The sequence below is a fragment of the Stegostoma tigrinum genome, chromosome 11, assembly GCF_030684315.1.
Source record: "Stegostoma tigrinum isolate sSteTig4 chromosome 11, sSteTig4.hap1, whole genome shotgun sequence".
NCBI lineage: Eukaryota > Metazoa > Chordata > Chondrichthyes > Orectolobiformes > Stegostomatidae > Stegostoma > Stegostoma tigrinum.
This window is the reverse complement of record NC_081364.1, coordinates 63,615,986-63,640,423: the sequence shown is the minus strand read 5'-3', so window position 1 is coordinate 63,640,423 and position 24,438 is coordinate 63,615,986. Positions and strand designations below refer to the sequence as shown.

The 24,438-nt window shown below is 44.5% G+C and overlaps 1 protein-coding gene across 6 annotated transcripts in view; it reads left to right on the top strand.

The window, feature by feature from the left end:
- Positions 1-24,438, top strand: part of dock3 (dedicator of cytokinesis 3) — a 1,242,443-nt gene that overhangs the window by 956,745 nt on the left and 261,260 nt on the right. For all 6 annotated transcript variants that reach the window (XM_059649508.1, XM_059649506.1, XM_059649505.1 and 3 more), the window contains one exon: positions 18,285-18,447. In XM_059649508.1, coding sequence (XP_059505491.1) covers positions 18,285-18,447 — 163 coding nt within the window. The remainder of the gene's footprint in view (positions 1-18,284; positions 18,448-24,438) is intronic.

The window sequence follows — 24,438 nt, the reverse complement described above, 5'->3', positions numbered from 1 at the left end:
TAAAGAATAAAGAAATGAAACAAACAAATATTTTGTTCCTTTCTTACTATAGAGGATGCAAAATATTCCAATAATAGCTATAAGTTAGGACATTGAAAGGTGAGAGAAATTTAATGAAATTACAAACTCAAGCTAAACAGTACTAGGCAAACTGAAGGATCGACCAGTTAGCTTAACATCTGTCATGGGGAAGGTTTTAGATTCAATCACTATAGGTTGTAGCTGGAATATATTTAGAAAAGCTCAAGGTAATCAGGAAGGGTCAACATTATTTTCTGAAAGGGAACCAAGTTCTTTGACAGAGTAAATTGTGCTGAGAATAAAGAGGGCATTTAGATGTACTGCACTTACAACACAGAACTGTACAGCACAGGAACTGGCCCTTCAGCCCACAAGGCTGCGCCCAGCATGACATCAAATGAAACTGATCCCTTCTGCCTGGCCTTGGTCCATATCTGTCCATTCCTTGCATATTCATGTGGTTATTTAAAAGTCCCTTAAATGCCCTTATTGTATCTTTCTCCCTGGCAGTGTGTTTCAGACTCCTACCACTCTCTACATTTTAAAAAAAACTTGCCCCTCACATCTCCTTTGAACTTTACCCCCTCTAACCTTAAACGCACACCCCCTAGTATAAGACATTTCAACTCTGGGGAAGAGATTCTGACCGTCGACCGTATCTATGCATCTCATAATTTTACAGGCTTGTATCAAGTCTCCCCTCGCCCTCCACTGCTGCCGAGAAAACAACCTGAGTTTTTCTAGCCTTTCCTTGTAGCTCATACTCTCTAATCCAGGCAGCATCCTGGTAAACCTCATCTGTGCCCCCTCCAAAGCCTCCACATCCTTCCTGTAATGTGGTGACCAGATTGAACGCAATACTCTGAGTGTGACCTAACCAAAATCTTACAAAGCTGCAATATGACATCCTGACTCTTGTACTCAATTCCCTGACCAATAAAGACAAGTATACCATATGCCTTCTTTACCACCCTATCTATTTGCGTGGCCACTTTCAGGGAGCTATGAACTTGAACCCCAAGATTTCTCTGAGCATCAATGCTTTCAGAGTCCTGCCATTAACTATACACTTTTCCTTAATATTTGATCTCCCAAAATGCAGCACTTCACTTTTACCTGGATTAAACGCCATCTGCCATTTCTTTGCCCATATCTGCAACTGATCCTGCTGTATTCTTTGACAACCTCCTATACTATCCACAACTCCACCAATTTTTATATCGCCTGCAAACTTACTAACCCACCAATCTACATTTTCATTCAAGTCATTTATATATATCCCAAGCAGAAGTGGTCCCAGTACGGATCCCTGCAGAACACCACTAGCCACAGACCTTCAGCCTGAAAAACACTCTTCCACTGCTGCCCTCTGTCTTCTATGGGCAAGCCAATTTTGAATCCATGTGGCAAAATCACCAAGGATCCCATGCATCTTAATCTTCTGGATGATGCTACCATGAGGGACCTTGTTGGAAACCTTACTAAAATCCATGGAAATGGCGTCCACTGCTCTTCCTTTATCAATCACCTCCATCACTTCCTTAAAAAAATTCAGCCATGTTAGGAAAACATGACTTGCCCTGCACAAAGCCATGCTGATTTTCCCTAATTAGGCCATGCTTTTCCAAGTACATGTAAATCTTATCCCTAGGACTTGTCTCCAGTAGCTTGCCAACCACCGTTGAGAGACTCCTCAGTCTGTAGTTTCCTGGATTATCCCTATTTCCCTTCTTGAACAGAGGAACAACACAAACTACACACCAGTCCTCTGGACCTCTTCACTGGCTAGCAAGGATACAAAGATCTTGGTCAAGGCCCCAGCATTCTCCTCTCTTGCCTCTCTTGAAACCTGGGATAGATACTATCAGGCCTGGAGACTTATTCACCTTAATGCTCTTCAAGAGATCCAACACCACTTCTTTCTCAATCTCAAAATGCCCTAGCCTATTAGCATGCTCCACACAAATCTCACTGTCTTTCATATCTTTTTCCTGGGTGAATACCTCAAAATGCAAAATCCTCACTTAGGATCCTACCCACATTTTCTGCTTCCAAGCAAAGCTCCCTTCTTTATCTTCGAGTGGTCCTACCTTTTCCCTAGTTATTCTCTTGTATGTAATGTATCTATAGATTTCCTTGGGAGCCTCTTTAACCCTACTTGCCAAAGTCATTTCATGGCCCCTTCTTGCTCTTCTAATACCCTGCCTGAGAACTTTGCTGCTTTCCTTATATTCATCATGAGACGGTCCAAACATAGCTTCCTAAGCCATACACAAGCTTCTTTTTTCCTTTCGTCTATCTTTACAACTTCCTCCATTATCCAAGGGTCCCTTACCTTGCCACCTTGTCTTTCCTCCTTACTAGAACATGCTGATTTTGAACGCTCTGCAGCAGGTTTTTAAACAGTTCCCACATGCCAAATATGAACTTGCCTGATAACAGCTCCTCCCTATTAACACACTCTGGCTCCTGCCTAATACCAACTTAATTTGCCCTCCTCTAATTTAGGGGAGGTGGTGGCCTATTCGTCTTATCACTGGACTATTAATCCAGAGACCCAGGTAATGTTCTGGACACCTGGGTTTGAATTCCACCATGGCAGCTGACCGTAAATCCATTGTCGATTGTCATAAAAACCTATCAGTTTCACTAACGTCCTTTGGGGGAGGAAACTGCCATCCTTTCCTGGTCTGGCCTACATGTGACTCCAGACTCTCAGCAATGTGGTTGATTCTTAGCTGCCCTCTGGGCAATTAGGGATGGGCAATAAATGCTGACCTAGCCAGCGATGCCCTCATCCTGTGCATGAATTTTAAAAAAAACTTTCCTGTTAGCCCTGACTTAACCTTGTTCATAGCTATCTTATAAATTTAAGAAGTTGTGATCATTGTTACCAAAATGCTGTCTCACGGAAAGGCCAGTCATCTGGCTAGGCTCATTAGCCAAAAGAAAGCACAGTACGGCCCCTCCTGTAGTTGAAATCTCCACATACTGTTTCAAAAACCCTCTTGGATGCACTTAACAAATTCTGCCCCATGTAAGCATCTTGCTCTGAGGGAAACCCAGCCAATAATGCAGGTATTAAAGTCACCCATTATGACAACTCTGTTTTTATTGCACCTTTCCATAATCTGCCTACGTATTTGTTCTGCAATGCCTCAATTGCTTCTGGGGGGCCTATTGTATAATCCTGTCACAGAGATTGCACCCATCTCATTTTTAAGCTGTACCCATATTGCCTCAGTGGATGACCCCTCCAGCACATCCTTTCTGAGTACAGATATAACATTCTCACTGATTAGTGATACCACTCCTCTACCTCTTTTACCTTCCTCTCTATCTCGTCTAAAATAACGAAACCCGGAATGTTGAGTAGCCAGTCCCATCCCTGTCTCAACCAAGTCTCTGTAATGGCCATAACATCCTAGTCCCATGTACTGATCCAGGCTCTAAGCTCATCTACCTTACCTATAATACTCCATGCATTGAAATGAACACACTTCAGTGCATTTGTACTATTGTGTTCATTTACCTGTGTCTGCCTGTCTTTTCTTTATGATTCACTAACATCTATCTTCCCCTCAATCCCTCCACTTGCTGACCTGCTGCGCTGGTTCCCAGTCCCTTGCCGCTCTAGTTTAAACCCTCCTGAATAGCACTAGTGTACTTCCCTGTGAGAATATTGGTTCCCCTCCAGTTTAGATGCAACATGTCCCTCTTGTACAGGGCTCCCCTGCCCCAGAAGAGATCCCAATGATCCAAGAACCTGAAATCCTGTGCTCTGCACCAGCTCTTTAGCCACACATTCATCTCTCCTGTCTTTCTATTCCTTGCCTCACTAGCATATGGCATTGGTAATAACCCAGAGATTACTACCCTTGAGGTACTGCTCTTCAGCCTCTTTCCCAACTCCTGTACTCACTCTGCAGGACCTCATCCTTCTTTCTACCTGTGTTGTTAATATCAATGTGCACCATGACCTCTGGCTGCTCAGCCTCCCCCTTAAGAATTTCATGCAACTGCTCAGAGACCTCCTTGACCCTGGCACCAGGGAGGCCATACACCATCCTGGGCTCCTGGATACGGCCACAGACCTCCCTTTCTGTGCCTCTAACTGACGAGTTTCCTACCACTATTGTTCACTTGGATCTTGCCTGACCCTGCTCTATAGCAGAGCCAGTTGTGGTGCCACAGTCCCGGCTGCTGCTTTCATACACCCCAGAGAGGCTCTGCCTCCGACAGTATCCAAAATAGTATGCCTGGTAGAGAGGGGAATAGCCGCAGGAAACTCCTGCACTACTTAACTGCCTCTCCTGGCTGTAACCCCTCTACTTGACTGACTCTCTGGTATGACCATCACCCTGTAACTAGTGTCTATCACACCCTCTGCCTCCTGTATGCTCCTCAATGTGTCTATCTGCCACTCCAACCAAACAGCACGGTCTATGAGGAGCTTCAACCGTTTGCACTCCCTGCAGACATAGGCGTCAGGGACACCAGCTTGCTCCCTGATCTCCCACATCTGGTAAGAGGAACACAACACTGCCCTAACTGCCATTTCTTTTCCTTTACATTAAGAAAGATAAAAAGAATCTTATCTTGCCTTTACCTTGCTTGTTTTACTTAATGAAGCCTAGTATTCACCTAAGCATGCACTTATACCAACCAGTTGTACTGACCGGTTCCTTAAATTACAGTGATAATGGGAACTGCAGATGCTGGAGACTCCAAGATAATAAAATGTGAGGCTGGACGAACACAGCAGGCCAAGCAGCATCTCAGGAGCACAAAAGCTGACGTTTCGGGCCTAGACCCTTGATGAAGGGTCTAGGCCCGAAACGTCAGCTTTTGTGCTCCTGAGATGCTGCTTGACCTGCTGTGTTCGTCCAGCCTCACATTTTATTACCTTAAATTACAGTGCAAGCTTTCCAAGCAGGCTAAATACCATCTAGACTACAACAAACTTCCTAACAGTTTCAATGTCTCTCCTTTTGATTTTATTTGCATTAATTTATTACTGTCACGTGTACCGAGGTGCGGTGAAAAGTATTGTCTTGCGTCCTTTACAGGCAGATGTTACTATACAAGTGCATTAGGGTAACAGAACAGAGTGCAGGATACAGTGTCATTGCTGCCGAGAAGGTGCAGAGAGAGATCACATTAACATTAAAAGAGGTCCATTGAAAAGACTGATAACAGCAAGAAAAATGCAGTTTTTGAATCCGTTTGTATGTGAATGCAAACTTTTATATCTTCCGCTGGACAAGAGGGAAGAAGAGTATATGACCAGATTGGGAGGGGTTTGTGATTCTGTTGGTTACTTTCCTGATACAGTGGAAAGTATAGATGAAGTCAATGGCTGGGAGGCTTGTTTGCATGATGGACTGGGCTGATTTCACAACTCTAGTTTCTTTTGGTCTTGGGAAGAGCAGTTGCCATACCACACTGTGATGTGCCCAGACAGGTTGCTTTCTATGGTGCATTTATAAAAAGTTATGAGAGCCTTTATGGACATGTCGAATTTCCTTGCCCTCCTGAGGAAGTAGAGGCATTGCTGTAGCTGTGCTTTCTTGACCATAGTGTCAACGTAGGTAGACCAGGACAATTTGTAGTGATCATCAATCTCAGGAACTTGATGCCCTCAACCATCTCCACCTCAGCACCATTGATGCAGATGGGGTGTGCCCTTCACTTCCTGAAGTGAATGACAATGACCTTCATTTTCCAGATGTTGATGGAGAGATTCTTATCTTTACACTGTGCTGTTAAGAACTCTATCTCCATCTCGTACTCTATCTCGACGTTGTTTGAGATCCTACCAAGTTTGTAATCAGCAAATTTGCAAATGGAGTTGGTGTGGAATTTGGCCACATGGTCATGTGTACTTGACTGTCATACTTCTGTTTTTCCATGACTGGTTTTCTCCTCCTCATTCTGCCATTTCAGGTAGTCTTAATCTTTATATTGCTTTCATTCATTGAGCAATTAGCTCAATTTGACTCTGAGTGGCTCTTGTTATCCCTTGCAGTATACCCTTATAACCTACAAATTTATAGCTTACACAATAGTTTTATCCAATTTTCCTTAATTTTCAAATACATGACCTGTGAATGCTCCTGCACAATAGCATGTGGAAAAGTCTTCCCCACCAGCGTCACCACTTGGTGAGTCTTGTGTTCCCTTCTTCTCAGAGTTAAATGACTCATGAATATGGTTGGTTTATTGGTGTTAGGAGTTGACAGTGCTTGTTCACTTTGCCCTACAGTGAGTGCCTTCCTTCAATGTACTTAACTAAATGCTCGAGCAACAGTATTTTTTAGTTTCAATTGCAATTCCCTCAGGACATGTTTGTGCCACACAGAAACAGTTTGCAAACAGACTTCCCATTTATATTATGCATTCTCTGCGATGCTTTCTTTTGCAAGCTGATTTAGGAGAAAGATGATGATTATTAATTTTTCATTCACCCTTTATGTTCCTCCTCTACAAGTCCACCCCTATCTCTGTGGATAGCCTTCCTTCCTTTATCACCCCTTTTATTCTTCTTCAGAGTCCTGTATAACTATCTGTAATTTCATTGTCTCTCTCAATATTCCTGCTTTTCCCTCTGATCATACTTCCAAACGCATCCCCATGCCCAACCTTAGTCTTACATAACCCCTTATTCAATTCACCTGCTCTTTCTCTCTCCCCAGCACTATTAACTGCCCTACTTTGTTCCTCGCCCTAAATAAGCAGCTCCCTTCCCTCTTTGTCCATATCACTGTGATTTCCTCGTTCCATTTCCCAGGATCCTTTCAGTGTCCCTGATAGCCCATAATCTTTAACTTGCATTTGCTACAAATCCTTCCTACTTAACCCATCTATATCTGAACATTTTCAGCTGAGCTGTTTTTTTGAGTTAACCTCCCATTCAGCTATCCCAGTCAGGTTTGTTGGAATCAGCAAGTGTTGCTGCCCTGTTTGAGTAGGATGGTTGACCTAATCAGGTTTCATCTCTCACGCTCCAAATGTCCAAAGTTTGCAATAGGCAGGAAGTTATGAAATTTGAAAGGGTTCAGAAAAGATTACAAGAATGTTGCCAGGGTTGGAGGATTTGAGCTACAAGGAAAGACGGAATAGGATGGGGCAGTTTTCCCTGGAGTGAGAGAGGCGAAGAGATGACCTTATCAAAGTTTATAAAGTCATGAGGCACATAAATAGGGTGAATAGTCAAGGTCTTTTCCACAGAGCAGGTGTGTTCAAACTGAGAGGATATAGGTTTAAGGTGAGAGAGAAAAAATTTAAAAGGAGCCTAAGGGGCAACATTTTCATGAATAGAGTGGTGCGTTTATGGAATAAGCTGCCAGAGGAAGTGGTGGGAGCTGCTGCCATTACAACATCTAAAAGTCATCTGGATGGGTGTATGAATAACATTTGATTTCGATTTTATTGTCACATGTACGAAAATACAGTGAAAAGCTTTGTTTACGAGCAGTACAGGCAGAACACTGCAACCAAAGGATGTACAGAACAAAAAGACTTAGAGACATGCAGGTTACATTGCAGCTTACATTATTTGATGCTAGAGCCCATTCTACAGTCTAATAATGGCTAGAAAGAAGCTGTTCCTGAACCTGCTTTGCATGTGTTTAGACTCCTGTAGCTACTGCCTGAGGGAAGAGGATGTAAGCGGTCATTACCGTGGTGCTTCGCAGTAGACAAGGGTGGCGCAGTGGTAGTATGGCGTACTGACCTCTACATCGCCGAGGCCAGACGCCAACTCTCCGACACCACCTCCTACCGCCTCCTCGATCATGACCCCACACCCGAGCACCAAACCATCATCTCCAACACCATTCATGACCTCATCACCTCAGGGGACCTCCCACCCACAGCCTCCAACCTCATTGTTCCCCAACCCCGCACAGCCCGTTTCTATCTCCTTCCCAAAATCCACAAACCTGCCTGCCCTGGTCGACCCATCGTCTCAGCCTGCTCCTGCCCCACCGAACTCATCTCCACCTATCTGGACTCCATTTTCTCCCCTTTGGTCCAGGAACTCCCCACCTATGTCCGTGACACCACCCACGCCCTCCACCTCCTCCAGGACTTCCAATTCCCTGGCCCCCAACACCTCATATTCACCATGGACGTCCAGTCCCTGTACACCTGCATTCCGCATGGAGATGGCCTCAAGGCCCTCCGCTTCTTCCTGTCCCGCAGGCCCGACCAGGCCCCCTCCACCGACACTCTCATCCGCCTAGCGGAACTCGTCCTCACACTCAACAACTTCTCTTTTGACTCCTCCCACTTCCTACAGACTAAGGGGGTGGCCATGGGCACCCGCATGGGCCCCAGCTATGCCTGCCTCTTTGTAGGTTACGTGGAACAGTCCATCTTCCGCACCTACACAGGCCCCAAACCCCACCTCTTCCTCCGGTACATTGATGACTGTATCGGCGCCGCCTCTTGCTCCCCAGAGGAGCTCGAACAGTTCATCCACTTCACCAACACCTTCCACCCCAACCTTCAGTTCACCTGGGCCATCTCCAACACATCCCTCACCTTCCTGGACCTCTCAGTCTCCATCTCAGGCAACCAGCTTGTAACTGATGTCCATTTCAAGCCCACCGACTCCCACAGCTACCTAGAATACACCTCCTCCCACCCACCCTCCTGCAAAAACTCCATCCCCTATTCCCAATTCCTCCGCCTCCGCCGCATCTGCTCCCACGATAAGACATTCCACTCCCGCACATCCCAGATGTCCAAGTTCTTTAAGGACCGCAACTTCCCCCCCACGGTGATTGAGAACGCCCTTGACCGCGTCTCCCGCATATCCCGCGACACATCCCTCACACCCCGCCCCCGCCACAACCGCCCCAAGAGGATCCCCCTCGTTCTCACACACCACCCTACCAACCTCCGGATACAACGCATTATCCTCCGACACTTCCGCCATTTACAATCCGACCCCACCACCCAAGACATTTTTCCATCCCCACCCCTGTCTGCTTTCCGGAGAGACCACTCTCTCCGTGACTCCCTTGTTCGCTCCACACTGCCCTCCAACCCCACCACACCCGGCACCTTCCCCTGCAACCGCAGGAAATGCTACACTTGTCCCCACACCTCCTCCCTCACCCCCATCCCAGGCCCCAAGATGACATTCCACATTAAGCAGAGGTTCACCTGCACATCTGCCAATGTGGTATACTGCATCCACTGTACCCGGTGCGGCTTTCTCTACATTGGGGAAACCAAGCGGAGGCTTGGGGACCGCTTTGCAGAGCACCTCCGCTCAGTTCGCAACAAACAACTGCACCTCCCAGTCGCAAACCATTTCCACTCCCCCTCCCATTCTCTTGATGACATGTCCATCATGGGCCTCCTGCACTGCCACAATGATGCCACCCGAAGGTTGCAGGAACAGCAACTCATATTCCGCCTGGGAACCCTGCAGCCATATGGTATCAATGTGGACTTCACCAGTTTCAAAATCTCCCCTTCCCCCACTGCATCCCTAAACCAGCCCAGTTCATCCCCTCCCCCCACTGCACCACACAACCAGCCCAGCTCTTCCCCCCCACCCACTGCATCCCAAAACCAGTCCAACCTGTCTCTGCCTCCCTAACCGGTTCTTCCTCTCACCCATCCCTTCCTCCCACCCCAAGCCGCACCTCCATCTCCTACCTACTAACCTCAACCCGCCTCCTTGATCTGTCCGTCTTCCCTGGACTGACCTATCCCCTCCCTACCTCCCCACCTATACTCTCTCCACCTATCTTCTTTGCTCTCCATCTTCGGTCCGCCTCCCCCTCTCTCCCTATTTATTCCAGTTCCCTCCCCCCATCCCCCTCTCTGATGAAGGGTCTAGGCCCGAAACGTCAGCTTTTGTGCTCCTGAGATGCTGCTTGGCCTGCTGTGTTCATCCAGCCTCACATTTTATCATTACCGTGGTGCGATGGGTCTTTGATGATGTTGGCCACCTTTCTGCGGAAGCAAGCCATGTAAGTAGAGTCCATAGATGGAAGGTTGGCTTCCATGTTGGTCTGGCTTGTGCATACCACCTTCTGTAGCTTCTCATCATCCTGGGCAGAGGAGTTGCCATACCAGGCCTTTATGTACGTGGACAGTATGCTTTCAATGGTGAATCTGTGGAAGTTGGTGAGGAACCTTCTGGACATGCCAAGTTTCCTGAGGAAGAAGAGGCATTATTGTGCCGCCTTGACTGTTGCATTTACGTGGGAAGTCCAGGACAGGTAGTTGGTTATCATCACTCCAAGGAACTTGATACTGTTCATTTTCTCAACCTCAGTTCCTTTGATAGGAATGGGACGTGATCTTCTTCTTTCTTTATGAAATCAATGATCAGTTCTTTAATTTTTCCGACATTGAGATAGAGGTTGTTTTCATTACACCACGTCACTAAGACCTCTCTCTTGCTTCTGTATTTTGACCTACCAGTGTTAGATATCCATCCCAGTACGGTGGTCTCATTAGCGAACCTGTAGATGGTGTTCATTTGGAATTTGGCAACACAGTCATAGGTGCACAGGGAGTACAGTAGGGAGATGAGGACATATCCTTGGGGACTCTGGTGTTGACTGTTATTGTGGAGGAGATGCAGTTACTTATCTTCACTCATTGCGGCCTACTGTTCAGAAAGCTAAGGATCCACTTGGAGAGCGTGGAGCTGAGACCAACGTCACGCAGTTTTGAGATCAGTCTGGAGGAGATAATGGTATTAAAAGCAGAGCTGTAGTCAATGAGCAGGAGTCTAATGTAGGTGTCTTTGTCATCCAGACGCTCCGAGGGTGAGTGCAGTGCTAAGGATATGGCATCCTCCGTGGATCTGTTATGTTGGTGGGCAGACTGTAGGGAATTGAGGCAATTTGGGAGACTGGTACTGATGTGGACCATGACCAGCCTCTGGAAGCACTTTATGATTATTGAAGTGAGAGCTATTGGGCGGTAGTTGTTAAGGCACAGTGTACGTGCTTTCTTGACTATGGGGATGATGGTGTCTTCTTGAAGCAGGTAGTGACCTTGGCTTGTAGGAGGGAGAGGTTGAAGATGTCAGTGAATACCTCCACCAGCTGGTCTGCACAGTATCTGAGTGCACAGTCAGGAAAACTGTGCAGGCACATCGCTTTCCTTGGGTTGACTCCCAGAAAGACTGATCCGACTTCTGAAGCGATGACAGAGGGAACAGATGCGCCTGGGGCTGTTGGGGCAGGCATTGCCATGCCGGTGGTATTCTGCTCAAACTGAGCATAGAATAAGAAGGCTATAGAGGGATATGAGCCAAATTCTGGCAAATAGGACTAGATTAATTTAGGAGATCTGGTTGACATGGACAGGTTGGACCGAAGGGTCTGTTCCCCACTATACATCTCCATGATTCTATAAGAACAAATGAGAGTGAAGTTTCACCCTTTACGCTGAAAACATTTGCACAAAAAAAGACTTGGTTATGAAGGAGATTCGGTTACGAAGGAGACTCATTGCTGAAGAGGTTTGTTCTCCCAGGATTTTGTGGGATCAGTCTACCTGTCAAGTACATACCCAGTACATATGGTCAAGTTTATGAATGTGTTTCCAGTCCTCGCCTAACAAGATTATACCTGTGAATTTAATTAAGTAGGCTAAGATGGTTATGGAATGTGAGTAAGTGTGAAAGAAGGAAACCCAACCCATCTGAAAGGTTCTGCAAACTTAACACTAAACCTCTAACCCCCCCTCAGGAAATCAAGTTTTTGCCTCCCTCAATTACTGACCTTTACCTGCCCTTAAAGCTACAGGTGGGCCTGAAAGATTCTGCCCGTTTTCTTACCAAAACCAATGAGGAATTCAGCATGTACATATTTATCCAGAGATGAATAGCAGAAATGTATTGCAAATAAGTACTTGAGAGAGAGGAATAGAAGAACGTGTGAATGGGATTTGATTAAGTTGGGTCACAGGTTTGTTAGGCCTCTTCAGTGCTGTAAATTCAATGTAATGCTATGTGAGATTAAAGAGAAGGCTAACATTGAGGCAAATATTTCCAGTTTCCGCACCTACGTATGAATAAAGCTGTTTGGATGATCCACATACAGGACACTTCTGCACTTAAAGCTGCATCCTCAGGCTGCACCAGCAACTATTCATTGCAATGCTGCAGCAAGGACAATGTGCGGTCATTGCTTCCAGCTCACAGACTGGACAAGCTGCATCTTTAGGCTGTTTGCTCACTGTCATAATCTTTATTCATTATGAGTCTATCTGGATGCTCAGCTCATTCGTGCCTTGCCTTTGGGTGCTTTGTTCCCATAATCAGAGCTACCAGGCTCATATAACTTCTTTTTAAGACGTTAGCTCAGACACAAAATCCTGAAGCTTGTCATGGTTGTCAGTAGGCTTCAGTCTCATCAAGAGGGATAACCACTGCTCAGGGCCTCCAGCACAGTAAGTCAAGGGCATTCTTTGACACTCAACCTAGGGGCTTGAACACAGGCAGTCAGCCACTCAGGGCAATCAGAGTCAAAATGCATGCAAAGTTTTCACATTAAGGATGGAGAGCCAAATGTTTGGCAGCCCACCACCTAACTTGACACTCTGTGCCCTACTGGAAACTGTATTACTACTAGAATGAGAGAGAGAGAGGCAGGAGATGAATGGCACAGCTGTTACCTATTGGTGCAGGTGGAAAGATACCCAAAGCAAGTAAGTAGCCAGCACAGAGGGCATGGTAGCTGACAGCAAGTGAGGACAGATATTGCAGACAGTAGTGAGAGTGGTAGACCACGAGCCATGGTGGAGGTTCGTTTACAGTGGCAGAGTGCAGAAAGACATTGACCTTCTTGCTCCAATGCTAGGCATTGAGACTGCTCTAAACTTGGTGGTAACCTCATCAAGCTGGCAAGGTTTAGTGTTGTGGCCTCCACTACTAGCCATGAGGGAAGAGAAAGACTGCCTCTGCTCTACACCATCCACCAGGACTTCCAGGACCCTGCCCACAAAGCGATGTGCCAATTTCCCCCAGTCAACCATTTCTGAGGCAAATATCAGGAAGAATAGAGGGTAGTTCTGACCTGATAGTTCCTGTCTGAGTGTGCATCACATGGGACCCAGCAGTGGCAAACTGTTCTGGAGACAGCATGTGGTAAGATGGGGCTGGAATCATATGTAAGAGACACCAAATGGACAAAGACAAGTTTGGTAAGATATAATGAAGCAACTCATTTGCATCTGCAAAATTCTCCAATAACTTGACGCAACTTGCGCATAGCCAAAAAAGCTAAGATTCAACCCAGTGTCATCTTTTCATTGTGCAGAGCTCCTGACTGAAGCTTTTTGTTTTCTGAATTATACTGGGCTATTTGATTCGTCTGCATCATTGAAAAAAATAAGTATGTTTCATTACTTTGAGGTCAGTATTTTAGATTTTAAAACCGCAATCAGTGGTAGTTAGAAGAACAGGCAGTGGTGACTGGCTGTACTGTGGCTTTGTATGTTACATTTGCCCCTCCAACTTTAATAGTAAACACCCAGACTAATCGGAGGAAAATCTCTGTTTGGCTATTGGGTCTTACATGACATGTGCTCAGAAGTATTAATCCATCTCCCAAAGGTATTGCTTACACTACAAACTGCTACCAATAGGTAATTGGACTGAAACAATGGTAACAGAAATGTTGGACTGTAGCAGCATAGAATGCCTCTGACGTTGGATAGCAGACACTTTGAACAAATCAGACTGGACCAGGATTCTAGCAAAACAAAGAATAATACTGCACAGGAACAGGCCCTTTAGCCCATCAAGCCTGCACCTATTCCTAGTTGTTATTTAGAGCCACTATTTATTGCCAAATACGGTTTCTATCTGTCTGTTCGCCTCCCATTCATGTGTCTACCAAGATGCGCCTTAAACATTACTAATGTGCCTGCTTCCACCATTTTCACTGGCACTATGTTCCAGGCACCCACCACCATTTTTGTGAAAAAATTTTCCTGCGCTTCTTCACTAAACGTTCCGCCTCTCAGCTTGAACCTGTCCTGCCTTGTAGTCGACTTTTCCACTTTGAGGAAAAAGCCTCAACTATCCACTCTCTCCATGCTTATCATAATTTTGTATACCTCTATCAGATCGCCCCTCAGTCTCCATCTTTCCAGTGAAAACAATCTGAGTTTATCTAACCTCTCCTAGTACCTAAAACCCTTCAGACAAGGCAACATCCTGATAAACCTTCACTGCGGCCTCTACAAAGGATCCACGTCCTTCAGATAGTGTAGCAATCAAAACTGCATGCGATATTCCAGACTAAACTAAGGTTTAGTATACAGCTGTAACATAACTTGCCAACTTTATATTTAGTGCCATGGCTGATGAAGGAAAGTGTGCTGCATGCCTTCTTCAATCTATCTATATCCCATTGTATTCTTTGACAGCCCTTCTCACTATCTGCAACTCTGCCAATTTTGGTGTCATCTGCAAATTTAATAATCAGGTCACCTTCATTTTCATCCTGATCATGTGTATTTATATTACAAACAACACAGGTCCCAACACTGATCCTTGCAGAACACCATTAGTTACTGACCTCCATTCTGAAAAGCACCTTCCACTGCTACTTCTATGACCATGCCAATTCTGCATCTATCTGTCCTGCACACCTGGATCCCATGAAACTATCTTGTACCAGCCTGCCATGAGGTGCCTTGATGCCTTACTGACATCCATGTAGACAACATCCATCGCCCTTCCCTCATCAATCATTCTTGTCACCACCTCAAAATATTCGATCACGTTGGTGGAACATGACCTTCTCCACACAAACCCTTGCTACCCATCATTAACAAACCCATTTGTTTCCAATGTGAATAAATCCTGTCTCTCAGTATCTTCTCCAATAGCTTCCCCACCACTGACATCAGGCTTACTGACCTGTAATTACCTGAATTATCTCTGTTCCCCTTCTTCCACAAAGAAACAACATTGACTATTATCCAGTCCTCTGGAACCTTGCCTGAGGCCAAAGACAATGCAAAGATGCCTGTTTAAGGCTCCAGTTATTTCCTTTCTTGCTTCTCACAGTATCCTGGGATAGATCCCATTTGCCTTGGGGATTTGTCTGCCTTAATGCATTTCAAGACAGTCAACACTTCCTCTTGCATTGTGTTGACCTGTCTGAGAATATTCACACATCTTTCCATAACCTCAGCATTTCTCATGTCTCTCTGTGGTGAAAAGCAATGTAAAGTTCTGATTAAGGATCTCGTCCATTTCCTCTGGCTTCACACAATCTCTCTCCTTTATACGTGAGTAGGCCTACTCTTTTCCGAGTTACCCTCTTGCTCTTAATATATATAAATGCCTTGGGATTCTCCTTAACCCTGCTGGACCATTGGGAATTCTTTCAGGGTAGGTGTATCCTGTACAAGAAGGACGGATTGCATTTAAATTGGAAGGGCACAAATATTCTAGCTGGGAGGTTTGCTCGTGTCACTTGGGAAAATTTAAACTTTCTTAGAAGGAGGTGGGAACCAAAGCAAAGGTGAATTGACTGAAAGTGAACTAGAGAATAGGGCCAGTAAGACTCAGAGGAAGAGCAGGCAGGGTGTGGTTGCTGATAAGAGCGGGTCTGGTGGACTGAAGTGCTTCTGTTTCAATGTGAGAAGTGTAACAGGTAAGGTAGATGAACTCAGAGCTTGGATTAGTACTTGGAACTATGATGTTGTTATTGCTATTACAGAGACTTGTTTAAGGGAGGGGCAGGATTGGCAGTTTAACGTTCCAGGATACAGATGTTTCGGGCAAGATAGAGGGACATATAAAGGGTTGTGGGAGTTGCACTACTTGTGAAGGAGAATATCACAGCTGTGTTGCGAGAGGATACCTCGGATGGCTCATACAGCGAGGCATTATGGGTAGAGCTCAGGAACAGGAATGGTGCAGTTACAATGTTTGGGGTTTACTAAAGGCCTCCCAACAGCCAGTGGGAGATAGAAGAACAGATATGTAGGCAGATTTTGGCAAGATGCAGGAGTAACAAGATTTTTGTCATGGTGATTTTAACTTCCCGTATATTGGCTGGGAGTCATTTAGTGCTAGGACATGGATGGGACACAGCTTGAAAGGAGCATCCAGGAGGGCTTTTTGAAACAGAATGTAGATAGTCCAACTAGGAAAGGAGCTGTACTGAACCAAGTATTGGGGAATGAGCCTGGCCATGTGGTCGAAGTCTCAGTAGGGTAGCAGCTCAGGAATAGTGATCATAATTCAGTAAACTTTAAGGTACTGATGGATAAAGATAACTTGATGTCAGGTGAAGGTCTTAAATGGGGGGAAGGCTAATTTCAACAATATTAGGCAGGAACTGAAGAATGTAAATTGGAAGCAGATGTTTGAGGGCAAATCAACATCTGGTATGTGGGAGGCTTTCAAGTGTAAGTTACTGGGAACTCGGGGCCGGCACGTTCCTGCAAGAATGAAGGATAAGTAAGGCGGGTTTAGGGAATCCTGAATAACGAGAGATGATGTTAGCCTAATCAAAAAGAAAAACCAAGCATTTGTCAAGGCTATGAGGCTGGGAATACATGAAGCCAGCATGGAATACGAGGAAGCCCTCCAAGTGTGCACCACCATGCTGCCCGTCACGACAAAAACCCCCTACCCATCAAGGAACCTTACCCCTCTATTCCCATCCTATTCTATATTTGTCAAGATGCCCTTTAAAAGTCACTATTGTATCTGCTTCCACTACCTCCCCCGGCAGCAAGTTCCAGGCACCCACCACCCTCTGTGTAAAAAAAATCTTGCCTCATACATCATCATTAAAGCTTGCACCTTAAACCTATGCCCCTGAGTAACTGCCTCTTCCACTCTGTCCACGTCCATCGTAATCTTGTAGACCTCTATCAGGTCGCCCCTCAACTCCTGTCATTTCAGGGAGAACAACCCAAGTTTCTCCAACCTCTCCTCATAGCTAATGCCCTCCATTTATTTATCTGATGTTGCCTGGTATGGAGGGCATCAGCTATGACTCGGGGGTTTTAGTTGTGACGGCAGCATGTTGGTGCAGACTTGGAGGGCCGAAGGGTCCGTTCCTGTGCTGTAATTTTCTTTGCTCTTGCATTGAAGCAAATGGATTCTAAGCCTGCAGTTCCACTGATCTCAGCAACTTCTCTCTGACTGCTCTTCCTCTTAGCTATATTTGCTTTAGTCTCAAGCTCCTCCCCAATCTCTATACTTACCGACCAGCTGCTTCTGTTCCCAACCCCCACCGCACTAGTTTCAACCCTGCCCAATGGCACTGTTAAACCTCCCTGCCTGCTTATTCATGCTCCTCCAGTTTAGGTGCAACCGATCCTTCCTGTACAGGTCCCAGCTTTCCTGGAAAACATCCCAATGATTGACATATCTAAAACCCCTCCCCCTCCACCAGCTGTTTAGCCGCATGTTCAATTGTACTATGACTCTGTTCCTAGCCTCAGTAGCACAAGGGAGAGGGAGGAATCCTAACATTACGATCATAGAGGTCCTCCTATTTAGTTTACTACCTGCCTCCCTGAATTATCATTGCAGGACCTTGTCACTCTTCCTACCTACATCATTTGTGCCAGTGTAGAAAATGAGTTCTCTGTTTACCCTCCCCTTTCAGGATGCCTTGTACCCACTTTAAGACATCCATGACTCTGGCACTGGGGAAGCAACATACCATTCTGAAGTGTCTCTTGCATCCTCAGAAGTGCCTGTCTGTGCTCATGATCCTCTAATTATTATAGCTGTAATATGCTTTGTCCCTCTGTACATCAGGGCCACCTTTAGTGCCACTGCTCTGGTCACGTGATGGGCCATCCCTCTCATCAGTATCCAAAATGGAATACTTGTGTGACAGGGCCACAGCTACAGGGGACTCCTTCACTGACTGACTGTCCCATAATCGGTTGCCCTTCTACCTTCTTGTACCTCGGGTATGATTGCGTTTCTGTAACTCCTACCTATGACATTCTGTGCCATTTGTGTGCTCTCTAGTGTCTTCAACTGCCTTGAAAGATGATCAGTAAAAAAAATTTCAAGGAATATTGCCAAGAGTAAGCGCACTGTAAGTTAAAATTCATAATGTTAATCAGACCTTAGAAAGACTGTTAGTATTGCTGTACCATTGTGAATTAGCTAATATTCTACCACTTTCTTTCGGTTTGCAGTCTCTGCATTGTGATTTTATTATCAAAGATAAATTGGCAAATATCATTCAAATAATGATGCATTCAGCATATTGCTTTGTGACTTACAGGATTGCATTAGTCTTGGCTCTGGAGAACCTGCTGCAAGTGAACATTGCTCTTTCGTGATGTACCACAACAACAGTCCACGCTGGGGCGAGATCGTGAAACTGCCCATCCCTGTTGACAAGTTTAGAGGCTCACACCTTCGATTTGAGTTCAGGCATTGTTCCAGTAAGTTACTCCTAAATCTTGACTTTCATAATTGTTTAGAAGGTCATATTCCATGTGTTCTGCCAAGAATATGAAATTTACACACTTTTGTATCAAGCCACAAATTGTGTAAATTTTCCTTGAAAAGTGTCCCCAAAAGTCTTAAGCTGCCATGCTGTCAACAGATAGTTCACAGGCACAATCACTGACTCATCTACTAACCTCAGCTTTACAACTGACATTAAGTGACTTTCCACAAAAAAGCGAAAATTAAAATTAAGTCATCCCTAACCTATCACTCTTATCTCCTTTTCACTGATTTAAGGGTGGTTTTAGACATGCTCAACGAAATAATTACCAACGAAGCAATAAAAACCAGTGACCTTGAATGATGTATGAGCTGCGAGTGCCAGTTCAGACTAAAACGGAGAAAAAATTTGAAATGGAACATGCCAATGTGACCTTCCTGTTTCGGAATTTTGTCATGCAGCAAAATATTTTCACAACTTGACTGCAGGATTTTCTGTCTGTCACAGCATTGTGGATTGGGTTTAAGTGGTTCAATCTATACCATGTCCAGGAGGTTTTTAGGGATTCCGGATAAAGATGAATTAAATATTATGAGTGCTGAATCTGTTCTTCATTGTTACAAAACTGCAAATTACATATGGACAAAGATTTTGCATGTTTAATGGATGACTTGCCCTGAATTTACTGCTGTAAAAATCACAAAGGACAAAGACTATTTGTTATTCTATGTTTATTAAAATGTGATGATGAAAAGGGTTTACGCTTTTGCTGTTGCAGTCATAAACCTCTGCACTTGCCCAAAACATTGTCCAGAGCTTCTGTGATTCCGTTTGTAGCACTTTTTGTAGCACTTTTCGTGATCGCAAGATATCTTAAAGCACTTACAGCAAAATATATAATCAAGGTTGTAGTGTAAGAAATGAGACTGCCAATTTGCACACATCAACATTGCACAGTTATCTATGTGATAGTCACCGGATCATCCATTTCTTAGTTGTTGGAAGAAGAAATGTTGGTCATGAGACAAGAATTGCAACTCAGCTCTTTTTCGAATTAATGCAATGGGATCTTTTATATCCACCTTAGAAGCAAATAGGCATCTTAGTTTAACATATCGTGTAAAAGATGAGACTCCAGACAGTACACAACTAGATGGTGTACCAGCTTGAATTATATGCTTCAGGCTTCGCAGTAGCAAGGAAATCAGTGATATCGATCAGAAGGTCCAAACTTTGGGATCCGATGTCTGAACCTTCTGATCGATATTGCTAGGATCCAAAGTCTGTTAGATAAGCTGATTTTGATTCTGAAGAAGATCACTATCAAGATTGACATGAAAGGAATGATCAAAGAAAATAAGAACATTTCCATCCTTTTAACTGTCCTCAGACCTGTTCCTCCCAGTAGATTGGAATAGAGAACCATAGTCACAAGGAGTGGGCTGTTCAGCCCTTGAGCCCACTCCACGTTTCTAGATAATGGCTGATTATCTACCTCGATATCATGCTCCCACGTTATCCCTTATCTCTTGATGTCGTTAATAATTAGAAATCTGTTAATTTCTTAAACTTACTTGATACTTGAACTTGCACTACCCTCTTATGTGAAGAGCTTCCTCTTCATCTCTATCCTAAATGGCTTTCGTTTATTATGAAATTGTATCCTCTGTTTCTAGTCCCCACAACTTCCCATCTGCCCCTTCTATTTAAGTATTTTGAAAGTTTCTAATGAGGCCATCTCTCATTTTGGTAAACTTCAGATGATACAGACACAGTATCCTCAAGTTCTCCTCAGTAGATACAGGAATTAGTCTGGTGATCATCTGCTGTCCTCCTTCTGTGGCTAGACTATTCTTCCTGAGGCAAAGGAACCTGAACTGTATACAGTTCTCCAGGTGCAGTCTCACCAGTGTGCTGTACAATTGAAGCAGCACTTCTTTGCTCAGTACTCCAATATTTATTATGCATCCCTAGTTGTACTTGGGAAGGTGGTGGTGAGATGCCTTCTTGAACCACTGTGGGGCACATGGTGTATATAGAACCATATGTCATAAGGGAGGGAATTCCAGGATTTTGGCCCAGCAACAGTAAAGGAATGGTGATAAATTTCCAAGTCAGGATGGTGAGTTGCTTAAAAGGGGACTTGCAGGTTGTGGTGTCCCATGTACCTGCTGCATTTGTATTTCTAGATGGAAGTGATTATGGGTATGGAACGTGCTGTATAAGCATCTTTGGTGAATTCCTCCAGTGCATCTTGCAGGTTAAATGCACTGCTCTTACTGAGGTCAGTGATAAAGGGAGCATGTGCTTTTGAATGGGGTGCCAGCTAGTGGGATGCTTTGTCCAGGATAGTGTATTGTTTAGTATTGTTAGAGTTGCGCCCATCCAGACAAGCTGGGAGTATTCCATCACACTCCTGACTTGGGCCTTGTGGATAGTGGACAGGTTCTGGGGAGTTAGGAGGTGAGTTACTCGCTGCAGTATTCCTAGCCTCTGACCTGTTCTTATAGCTACTGCAGGCTAGTCTAGTTGATTTTTGGACAATAGTAACACCCCACCCCAGATTATTGACAGTGGCAGATTCAATGATGGTAACACCATTGAATGACAAGGAGTGATGGTTAGATTGTCTGTTGTTGGAGATTCATTGCCTGGCATTTGTGTGGCACGAATCATACTTGCCACATGACAGTCTAAGCCTGGATATCGTCCAGGTCTTGTGGTATTTGAACATGAACTATTTTCAGTATCTGAGGACACACAAATGTTGCTGTACGTTGTGCAGTCATCAGCAAATATTCCCACTTCTAACCTAATGATGGACATTGATGAAGCAGCTGAAGATGATTCGGCCTAGGTTACTACCTAGAGGAACTCCTGCAGAGATGTCCTAGAACTTGGATGACAAACCTCTAACTAGTACAACCATCTTCCTATGTGCCAGATATGACTCAAACCAGCAGGGAATTTGGCCTGGTTCTCATGGATTCCAGTTGTGCTAGGTCTCCTTGACGCATACTTGACCAAATACAGCCTTGATGTCAAGGACGATCACTCAAACCTCACCTCTGGATTTCAGCTTGGTCCATGTTTGAAACAAAATTGTAATGAGGTCAGAAGCTGAGTGGCTTTGGCAAACCAGACTGGGCAACAATGAGCAAGGTTGTTCCTAGGCAGGTGCTGCTTGTTAACACTGCTGATGACAGCTTCCATCATTTCTTTTCACTTTTACTTGGGATGTAGGTGTCAGTGTCTAGGCCAAACCATATTGCCAGAGTTAAGAATCAACCACATTGCAGTAGGTCTGGAATCACATGTAGACCAGACCAGGTAAGAATGGCAGATTTCATCCTTAAAAGGACATCAGTGAATCAGATGAGTTTTTCCAACAATCAGCAATGGTTTCAGGGTCATCATTAGACTCATAATGCCAGATTTTTATTAATTTGGTCTTCACCATCTGTCACAGTGGGATTTGAACCCAGCACTCTGAATTATTAGTCTTGCGATAATACCACTAGTTATAGAGATATACAGCATGGAAAGGGACCCTTCAGTCCAACTCATCTATGCTGACCAGAGATCCTAAATTAATCTAGTCCCATTTGCCAGCATTTGACCCATATCCCTCTAAACTTGTCTATTCATATACCCATCCAGATGCATTTTAAATGTTGCAATTGTACTAGTCTCCACCACCACCCTCTGTGTGAAAAATGTTGGCCCTTATTTGGTTCTGCATTAATGTGATTGAGGCCTATAGTAAAAGCAGGGTTAGGGGCAGACCACCACAAAATACCACTCAAAAATCACTCAAAAGCCCAAGACAAAGGTTAGCATAGTTTGATAAAAATGTTTAATTCATATGTAATTATGAAATAAAAGTAAAATGAACACCTTAAGCTCGAAAAAAAATGTCAAGATGACTTGATGGGGGAAGAGGTTTTGTCGTTGCTCTGTTGTTATTGCAGGGGCTGAGGGTCGTCTTTGTCATCACTTTCAGGTGCAGCTGTGATTGCAGGGTTAAGGCGAAAAATAGTTAATCTGGAAGTGGATGGCTGTGTTTATTATCTTCTAACTGTTTCTTGGGGTTGGCTTAAAAATAATCCAGTTTTTGCTGCTACAGGTGTGAGGCTGAAAAAGCACAGCAGGTCAGGCAGTATCCAAGGAGCAGGAAAGTCAGCGTTCCCCTGTTGAAGGGTTTCGGCCCGAAACATTGCCTTCCCTCTTCCTCGAATTCTGTCTGACCTTCTGTGCTTTTCTAGTCTTATGTCTGTAGGCCAAAGGGAGTAGAAGTTTTGTTTGTTAAAGTTAATTGAATTTTTCTCATAGAAGAAAGTTGTAATTTTGCTTTGATATCGTCCAAATCTCATTGGATCCAGAAAGCAAATAAGAGATAATTGTTGGTCAGTTCTACATTTTAAGCGGCTAAAATACCAACTGTATCATTCACCGCATGGAATCCAGGTGGAGCTAAAGTTCAGTTTGGATTTAGTGATGGAGAGAGCAGCTGGAACATTTGCCTCGTTTGTAGCTAAAGGAAAATATCTAGCGTGCTAATGTCTAGTGTCCTCAAGCCTTGTGACAGAAAGCAGTTAGTAGAGTCAGCTTGGAAGCTGCAAGAATGCTGTTAGATACACATTGACAAGCAGAACAAGGAATGGAGGCATCCACAGCTGTATAAGCATAAATAAAAGTTGAAGGGTCACTTAGCTAAAAAAAACTGAAGGCAAGATCCCCAAAAAGTTTGACTTCAGAGAACACTGAGAACAATTAAGGTAAATTTGAGAAAGGCTGTGACATTTTTATGGGTTGAGTCCCTAAAGAAATCAATGAAGTTTCAAGATTGTTATGACTTATAATAAATGGGGGGGGTTGTAAAATGTAAAACTGATTGCATAGCTAATATAAATTACAATATTAAGTTGACAGTGCTTGCTTTGCTTAATTCTCAAAGTTTGTTTTTCTTTTAAAATGTGAAATCTAACGGCCCAGTTTGCTTGGTTGATTGCTGTCAAGTTTAGATTTTTCCTTTATTGATAGGATTCCTAACAGAACTACTAGATAAAGCCCATAAAAACCTGTTTCTTTGGGCACTAAAGGTCTTTCCAAGCTTCCAATATTGTGGGTGGGAGATGTTTTTCATTTTGAACTCATGTGTTTTTTACCATTTTGATAAAGAACGACAAAAAAAAAGGTGTTAATCCCTTTGCATGAGAGAGAAGGGATCTAATTCCTGTGCAGGCCCTGCAGTGTGAAAACGAATTTACCCAAAGTAGTGGGCCCTGCACTGGCACGTTTAAGAAAGCCAAGTCTATGTATGACCCAACAGGCTGTCCTTAAAAAGAATGATTACAGGGTGCAACCAACAAGATAATATTACAAAATACACTTGGCAGAACATACCACCGAATAAAGCTAGGATTTTCCTTGTGACCATGCATTGAAAACACATGAACCAGTGCTGGCCACTACTCTCTCAAAGTCACAGTTCATTCCCCTGATCATCACAATGCAGCCTCGTGGGAGCACAAGGCACCACTGATACAGTTGTCAATGTAATGGAGGAAGAGGTGGGGTTTAGGGCCAGTGTAGCTGCAGAAGAGAGATTGTTCCACGTAACCTCCAAAGAGGCAGGCATAGCTTGGGCCCATGCAGGTACCCATGGCCACCCCGTTTGTCTGTAGGAAGTGGGAGGAATTGAAAGAGAAGTTGTTAAGGGTGAGGATGAGTTCAGCTAAGTGGATGAGGGTGTCAGTGGAGGGGGACTGGCTGGACCTGCGGGACAGGAAGAAGCGGAGGGCTGTTAGGCCATCTGCATGGGGAATGCAAGTGTATAGGGACTGGATGTCCATAGTAAAGATGAGGTGTTGGGGACTGGGGAAATTGGAAGTTTTGGAGATGGTGGAGGGCCTGGGTGGTGTCAGGGACATAGGTGGGGAGTTGCTGGAACAAGAGGGAGAAAATGGAGTCGAGATAAGCA